The sequence below is a fragment of the Vipera ursinii genome, assembly GCF_947247035.1.
Source record: "Vipera ursinii genome assembly, chromosome: 7".
NCBI lineage: Eukaryota > Metazoa > Chordata > Lepidosauria > Squamata > Viperidae > Vipera > Vipera ursinii.
The window spans coordinates 25,476,341-25,484,813 of NC_139521.1; the positions used below are offsets into that span (position 1 = coordinate 25,476,341).

General features: G+C 40.8%; 1 protein-coding gene across 1 annotated transcript in view; it reads right to left on the reverse strand.

The window, feature by feature from the left end:
* Positions 1-5,477, reverse strand: part of SH3RF1 (SH3 domain containing ring finger 1) — a 172,824-nt gene extending 167,347 nt beyond the window's left edge. The window contains exons 1-2 of the mRNA XM_083367282.1: positions 5,211-5,477; positions 1,368-1,835 (exon numbers count right to left, since the gene is read on the reverse strand). Coding sequence (XP_083223408.1) covers positions 1,368-1,748 — 381 coding nt within the window. The 5' untranslated portion in view covers positions 1,749-1,835; positions 5,211-5,477. The remainder of the gene's footprint in view (positions 1-1,367; positions 1,836-5,210) is intronic.
* Between the last annotated feature and the right edge of the window lie 2,996 nt (positions 5,478-8,473).

Consider the following 8,473-nt stretch of genomic DNA (forward strand, 5'->3'; position numbering starts at 1 on the left):
TGTCCTCCTAGACTCACAGCTCTCTTTGGAAGATCATATAGGAGCTGTGACTAGGGGGGCCTTCGCCCAGGTTCGCCTGGTGCGCCAGTTGCGGCCCTATCTGGACCGAGATGCCTTGCGCACAGTCACTCATGCGCTTGTGACCTCCCTGCAATGCTCTCTACATGGGGCTGCCCTTGAGGACTACTCGGAGGCTTCAGCTGGTGCAGAATGCAGCCGCGTGAGTGGTGGTGGGGGTTTCCCGATACTCCCATGTAAAACCTCTACTCCGCGAGCTGCATTGGCTTCCGGTTGCCCTCCGGGTAAGATTCAAGGTGCTGGTAATGACCTATAAAGCCCTAAATGGCATGGGTCCGGGTTACTTACAGGAGCACCTGCTGCCGGCATCAACTTCCCTTCATCCAGTGCGCTCCCACAGACAGGGCCTCCTTAGGGTGCCGTCGGTCAAAGAGTGTCGACTGGCGACCCCCAGGGGGAGGGCGTTCCCTGTGGGCACGCCAGACCTTTGGAACCGTTTACCGGTTGAGCTCCGGATGGCTCCCGACTTTCGCTCCTTCCGACGTGACCTAAAAACATACTTATTTGAACAAGCCGGCCTGGTCTGATGGGTTTGGGGTATTTAAAATATTATTGTACTAATTTATTGCATTTGGGCTGCAGTATTTAATTTTTTTTAACTTTTGTATATTGTATTTTTATTGTATTGCCCTGTACACCGCCCTGAGTCCTTCGGGAGAAGGGCGGTATAGAAATTAAATTAAATAAATAAAATAAATAAATAAATAATATTAAGAATTTAAATACTTGTGTCTAACTTTGGATTGCAAGTACCTAATGGCAGGATCTGCATGATGATATTGTGCACTTGTAATCATTTTGGTATCATCACGTTTGCTGCAGATGACACTACCTATACATATTTTGGATTACAACTTCCAACAGTCGCTATAGCATTGACTGCAAGATCTACAATGAAGATGAAACTACAACATCCTTAGGAAATATTCATCCAATTTTTTTTACTCCTTTCAGCAACATAGTCAAGAAAGTCAATTCCATCAACAAATAGCTAATTCCATTATAAATACTTTCTAAAGTTTAACCAAAATGTGTTTCAATTTTTACTTCTAGATTCTGCCTCTGCTTTCAGAAGTAACAAAGAACTAGTGCAGTCAATGCTCCATGTGACCCCATATATTTAAAGTTATTATGTTTAATTTTATTTCCATTAAGCTAAAGTACTGTTGAATTTTACAGATGAGCCATTTGAATGAACATCATCACACCATAATTCTACTTTCCTTGGATTGTCAAACATCCCCAAAGGGTATGATTTCATTTACATTTTTAGCATATTAGTCACTTACCCTAACAGGTGGACTTCGTGCTTGTACTTTCTGTTGTTGGACACTTTGAGAATTATGTAGGTCTTTTTGAATGTAATTAGCAACAGTGCTAGTTTGGGCCCTTAATAAATTTGTGCATGTCATTAAATTAGTCAATTTCTGAGGCCTTTGTTTGATGCCATCTAGTAGTCGAACAAGCAAAATATTACTAGGAAGTTCATCAACATTGCAGTCTACTAACGTCCTACATTCAGGACAACGAAGCTCACTGCGTGAGTTCACAATGCCCAAGAGACATCTTTTACAAAATGTATGTTGACAAGGCAAGACTTTTGCAGAAACATCCAGACGTTCTAAACAGACAGGACACTCCAACAGATCCAGTAAGACTGACTCATCCATTTTATTTAGTTAACTGAGAAATAATTCCTATTTTTTCTGAACGCGCTAAGCAATTCATGTTATATCCATGCCTCTTCACTCTTCTTTCTGAAAAATGTGAAACAAAAAAAAACATTAATACAAAACAAAATGGAGACTGGCATTTCAACAAAGCAAAAATGTTGTTTCTTTTGAGACAGCCTGACAAATCAATAACTTTAAAAACAAAGGTTTTTATAAACAAAAATCCTTTAAAAGTGTTCTTGTCTAAAATCCAGGCTTCATTGCTTTAATATTTACCTGGTGACATGATATATTTTGGGAATACATTTTCATACTAGTTTTTTTTATATCAACGTGGAGGGAAGTGTGTAGTGGGGTGCCCCAGGGCACTGTTCTTGGCCCAGTACTCTTCAATATCTTCATTAGTGATTTGGATGAGGAAACTCATCAAATTTGCAGATGACACCAAGCTGGAAGGAACAGCCCACACTTCAGATGGGCTTAAGATACAGAAGGATCTTGACAGACCTGAACATTGGGCACTATCTAACAAATGAAATTCAGTTGTGAAAATTCAGTATTGGGCACCACAATGTAAAAAAGATGTTGAGACTCTAGAACAGACATGTCAAACACAAGGCCCGGGGGGCGGATCCGGCCCACAAAGTGGTTTTATGTGGCCCGCGAAACCATCCTGGAAACAGTGAGGGAACGGCCCCCACTACCTTGGCCCTGGCCCAGAGACCCTCCTTCTGCCAGAGACCCTCAGATCTGTCCCACTCCTGCCCAGGTCCCCATAGGCACCCTTGATGCGAACGATGTAGAGCTGGCCATGCCCACCTGGTAGGCCACATCCACCCTAGCCATACCCATCCGGCCCCTTGAGGGCAACCGCAATGCTGATGCGGCCCTCAATGAAATTGAGTTTGACACCCCTGCTCTAGAAAGAGTACAGAGAAAAGCAGCAAAGATGATTATGGTTGCTGGAACTGGGTATATCTAGTTTAATGAAGAGAAGAACTAGAGGTGACATGATAGCAGTGTTCCACTATCTTAGTGGTTGCAACAAAGAAGGAGGAAGTCAAGCTGTTCTCCAAAGCACCTGAAGGCAAGACAAGAAGCAATGGATGGAAACTAATCAAAGAGAGAAGCAACCTGGAACTAAGGAGAAATTTCCTGACAGTTAGAACAATTAATCAGTGGAACAACCTGCCTCCAGAACTGGAACACTGGAGGTTTTTAAGAAGAGACTGGACAACCATTTGTCTGAAATGGTGTAGGGTTTCCTTCCTGAGCAGGGGGTTGGACTAGTAGACCTCCAAGGTCCCTTCCAACTCTATTATTATTGTTGTTGTTGTTATTTCTCTACAGCTTCTATAACAACAAAATCTTGCACTCTAGCGATGTAAAAGGACAAATCTTATCAGTACCTCCTTAACTAAAATAGCATCAGAAAGGATTGTTATGCCTTTCAACAGAGGAAGTCAATATAATGGCCAAGATCACAGTATCATTAACTTCAAACTCTTAAGTTTACACAGTCCACATTAATTACAGCTGCTACCAACCTTCATCTGTTTTCATGTTTTCAAATATGGAATTTAAGTCCTTTCTATAACAAAAGTAATGTAATAAGCAAATATTTTAAAATCTGTATACAGTACGTGAAAATTCAATGTAAATAGGAAAGCAGCTATGGATTCCCTGGATTCAAACAACGTGTATAGAAACGAAGGGAAACGCATGGGTTTTTTCTTTCTGTTGGGATTTGTAATGATAGAGCTTAAAATTTCTTTTGATGGGCTAAGGGGAATTTTTAAAAGATATAAATTGATTTTATATTTAGGATCTAGATTTCTAAGGGAAATGAAAATTAGCTACTAGAACATAATTTTGAATTATATTACAGAACTTGGAATGATACAACAAAAGATACTTTTCTAATAACTGATGAGTTACCAAGATAAATAAATATAATTGTGAAATAAAATAAAAATGCACTTAAATGAACAATGTATGTATTTCAGATATAATAATTACTATATAATAAAATAGGGGAAATTTGGGTTACCTGAAAATTTAGTCTTCTAGATACTAAAGGCTAATTTGGAGCATGGTAATTGAAATTAGGTAAAATTTAAAAACAAGACTTGGATAAGTATAAGTGAAAATATATTGATAATTGCTTCAACTGATTGTGTCACAACTAGAAATGTATTAATTTGATTATGATATTGTAACTAAGGGAATTGGAGAGGGAACTTTTGTTGATGTAACCTGAGCTATGTACAAAAAGATTCTGTTACTGGACTTTTGACTACCCAATCACCACATTGCTTCATAAATATTTGGATATAAAATTAGAAAATTAATAAAACTTGTGGTGTTTTTTTAAAAAAAGGAAAGCAACTATGAAAAAGACACAGCTGGATCATCAAAATTTGATATTAAAACAAAAAGACATTCTTTTTACCAGAAGCAGCATGCTATACAGTAGTTAACAATTATTTCTTAAAATTCAAGTTGAAAAATTAGGGAAGATAATCAAATTTTCACCCAAGAGAAAAAAATAAATGTGCTATTGGAGACATTATATAGTACTCCAATGAGGCATCAATATGGGTTCTGATGAGAATTCCAAGAGCAATAATTAACAGAAATCTAAACACACTCAGCAAATGATTAATTTTTCAGCAGTCTGATAAAAAATAAATTATTCTCAATGGAAAACTACTTTAAATATATCCATTGTATAGATAAATGTTAAATTATTTTCAGTTATCCATTCTAAAATACATATGTATACATGAGCTAGTAACCGAAGGTTCCTAGCACAGGACAACAGCTAACATTGAGACCAGATGATGATGCCTGAAGATTTGATGAGAAACATCAAATAGATACTTCACTAAGATACTTCATTAAGAGTTCATTCCAAGGCTAAATAATCTAGGGAAAACCCTTCAAACAGCTTCCAATGCATATAGGAAAGATATTAATATTTTATTTTGGGTGAAGACAAAACAACAGCAGAAATAATGGAACCAAATATAACAAGAAAAACAGCCGTGCTTTTGAAAACCTGGACAGTGTAAATTAAAATTATGGCTTCTCGTACGTGCCTAGGATGCGTTATAGTGATGTGCTGCGACAGAGCCAAACCTACCTCCATAACCAAGTGGCGAGACAAGACCCTGCCTTTTCTCGGGAAACACACGCCTTGCCAGGAGACCGCTGGAAGGCTAATGCCGACTCTACCACGGTTTAGTGGCGGTGTCTCGTTACCAAAGGTGGACGACCCAAGGTTGGAGTCGCTAATACCGACTTAGCCGCTGTAGAAAGAACTATCCCAGGGGAGCGTCCCCACGGCCACCGCAGAGTCTCACTGCGGCCCGGCGCGAAGCACCGCTTCTAGGTGCTAAGAGTCGTGAGAGATTACTCGCGATCAACATCCCTCCACTTCCCTTTCCCTAAACTCACCATCTCCGCGGCCCTTGGAACGAGACGAAGAGTGCCCCCTTTCCTCTCAGCCTTCGCGTTTTCGCGCCTCTTTGTTCCCGGGAGGAGCCGCCGTCGCACTCGCTCTCTCCAACCCAGTATAGAAAAGGTTTCTCTACGCTTCTGTTCTTTCCGCCCCTCCCTATTTCCTTCCTTCCTTCCTTCCCTCCCTAAAAGGGAACTGAGGCGAGAGAGCTAGGCCTCAAGGAAGGAGCCTAGCTCCGAGATGGAGGGCTCGACCGCGAGCAGGGCTTTCGGCGCCCAAGCCGTCCTGCCCGCCTAACTACTACGATACTTCCTGGAACTCCCGCTTCCTTCAACGGGAGGAGCACGGAGCGCCTCTCACACACGATCCTCAAGAGGGAGTCGTCTGGAGGAGAGGAGGGAGCCAGGGTTCTTCCAAAGAGGTGCTGCTCCCTTTGGTAGACCAGCCGGGTTTCCCTTTCCCTAGAAAATCCTGGCTCCCGCCCCTTCAGCCGCCCCAGGCTAGGGCCTGGATCCGGCCCATCTACTCGCCCACTCGTATCTCTCAGGACCTCGGCTTTCTCTTCCTCCCCGGTATAGGGTCTCTTTAGATGAAAATACTTCTGAACCTTTAATCACTGTTTTCTTGGAAAGTTTTCCCCACCATTTCCCTATGAGTGCCTATCTTATCCCACTGGCTCAGCGTGGATCAGGCAAGCTGACAGAGCTTGGGGAAACTTCAAGTGCAGAGCATGTTCGGAAGATGAGGTGAAAAACTGAGGGATACACCGGTGCCAAGAAAGCTTCATGTTATCACAAATACTGTAAAAAATAAAAAAAGAAGTGCCCCTTAGTTAAAAAACAGGAGAGATTCAAATTTAATACTTTAAAAAAGATTGATCTGCTTTGTGTAAGGGACCAAAAGGTATGAAAGAGACATGAATGGCCATGTTAATACAGTATGTTAAAATATTGTTCAGTAGAATGCAAGAGAGACAGCAATCCAAATTCTGGGGTGCTGTTATGTATGACACAATGCTGTGGGGTTTCTAGCAAACTCCCTTTACTGACAGATTTGCTGTGCCTTCCACTGTGGTTGTGGAATGGTGATTCCACATTGGGAGGTAGTCATGCAACAAATCAGCCCCTGGGCTTCCCCCCCCCCCATCCCCCAAACAAAAGTGCTGATGTGTTTTGTTTTTCCCACATTGTTTCTGTCCCTTGAAAGCACCTTTGCCATATTCCCATAGTTGTTTGTTTTTAAATGATTAAAGGAAAAATAAGGAAAGGGTGCTGGCTAGCTGCCATTTTAGTGCTCTTCTTGGCCAGCTGGTGGGAGTGCTGGGCAGCTTAAGGAAATGAAACTGAAAACATTTCAGTGTCACACAGTGATACAAAGGAACTGAAAAAATGGGAAGTGATTGTTAGCCATACAGAACATTTTGCTCAATGATAGGTATAAAATAATGGATTATTGCTACCCCCATAAAAAAACTTCAAGGTAATTACCAGTTCTTTTCTTGAATTAAGCATATGAATTGGAACAAGTGTTCAATATTTCATGTTGCAATCTATTCAGGGGATGGGTTGCTGAAATTGACATAAATTTATTTAGAACATTTATGTTGATGAATTATGACTGCACCATTTCCATTTGCATGTATGTCTCAATTCACAACTATATACACTGTCATAAATGTCCATTGTGGGTTTTTTTTTTAGAAAAAGCAATTCACTTGAAATAATCGAATAATGATAGATAAGTAATAGGATGGTAGAGAATGCTAAAATGCCATTCTATCCGTGTCTCGTAGGCTATTTCATTGAGCGCATAGTAGTGTCAATAGAGAAAAGAACCAAATTCACCTCTGCTGAAATTTATTTGGTGGACCAATATTTATTTATTTATTTATTTGATTTTATATACTGCCCTATTCCCGAAGGACTCAGGGCGGTTTACAGGGTGAATTAAAACAATACAAATAAATACAATTAAAATAGAATTAAATTAAAACTAGCTCACAATTAAAACAAATTAAAATTTAAAATTTAAAGTTAAATTAAAAACCCCTCAGTCCAGGCCAGAAAGATCAAATAACCAAGTTTTCAGGTCCCGGTGAAACGTGCGAAGGTCCAGGGCAGTCCGAAGTGCCAGAATTCTCCACTAGATGTTGTTGACAGTCTTCCAGGTTTCCTAATCCAATTTTATTTTGCAAACTTTCAAATATTTTTTCTAAAAAAAAATCTCAAAGGTACTTTTAGTCCCCAAATTTCAAATCTATAGATCTGTATTAGTTCCAAATTGATCTTGTAGTTTCCTGTTTTTCTCCAAAGCAATTAATTTGTCACTTTTCCTGAGGGAGCAGGGCAATAACTTCCCTTCCCTCTCTCATCAGGGAGGATTCTTTGCTTTGGGCATTTTTTTCCAGGAAAGTAGTGTTAGGGCCATAAAAAGAGGATAAAATCTCACCCAGTTCCATCCACATTGCTCAGAAATTGCTACTTAGTGCTTGTGTTTGACTGTCAGCAGCTTCTGACTGGCCACACAAATGTAGCCAGTCTTTCCCCCGCCGGTTTGGAGGGCTTCCTCAGATCCAGCGGAAGGGCTGCTGCCCCTTCCGCGATTGACAATGATCTCTTCCTTCTTCGTCACCTCTTCAGGGTGACTTTCACCCTTTTTAGGGTCCCAGCAGGGCAAAATCAAATGTGGAAGACGGAGCCCCGTCTTCCTGCATCCATTATGCCATGACGTCAAACCAGAAGTCAACCATAGGGTTTTCTTATGGTTTTCTTATGGTTCTTATGGTCTCCCATCCACATCTTTGACCCTGCTGTTTATTTAGACCACAGGTCTGCAACCCGCGGCTCTGGAGCCGCATGCGGCTCTTTCAGCCGTCTCCTGCGGCTCCCAGTCCTCTGCCATGTGCAGTCCAAAAAAAAAAAGTGGGACTAAAAAATTTCTACCAATCAATTCAAATATGCAGGGTAGGTGCATATCTTGCCTTGGCTCCACTCTTCAGTCAAACCCTGTTCTGTGCATGCGCGCATGTACGCACATGCGCACACATTTTTTGCGGCTCCCAGTTTTTCCTTTTGTGAGGGAACCGGTTCCGAGTGGCTCTTTCACTGTTTCAGGTTGCTGACCCCTGATTTAGACAAAATTGTAGTGTTTTCCTAAAAGGCCTAATATGGATAATTCTCAAAACGTATAGTATTATCAACATTCTTAAGACGATCTCATCTCCTAAAACTTTCAAACGTTTTCTTTGAAAATGTTTCAC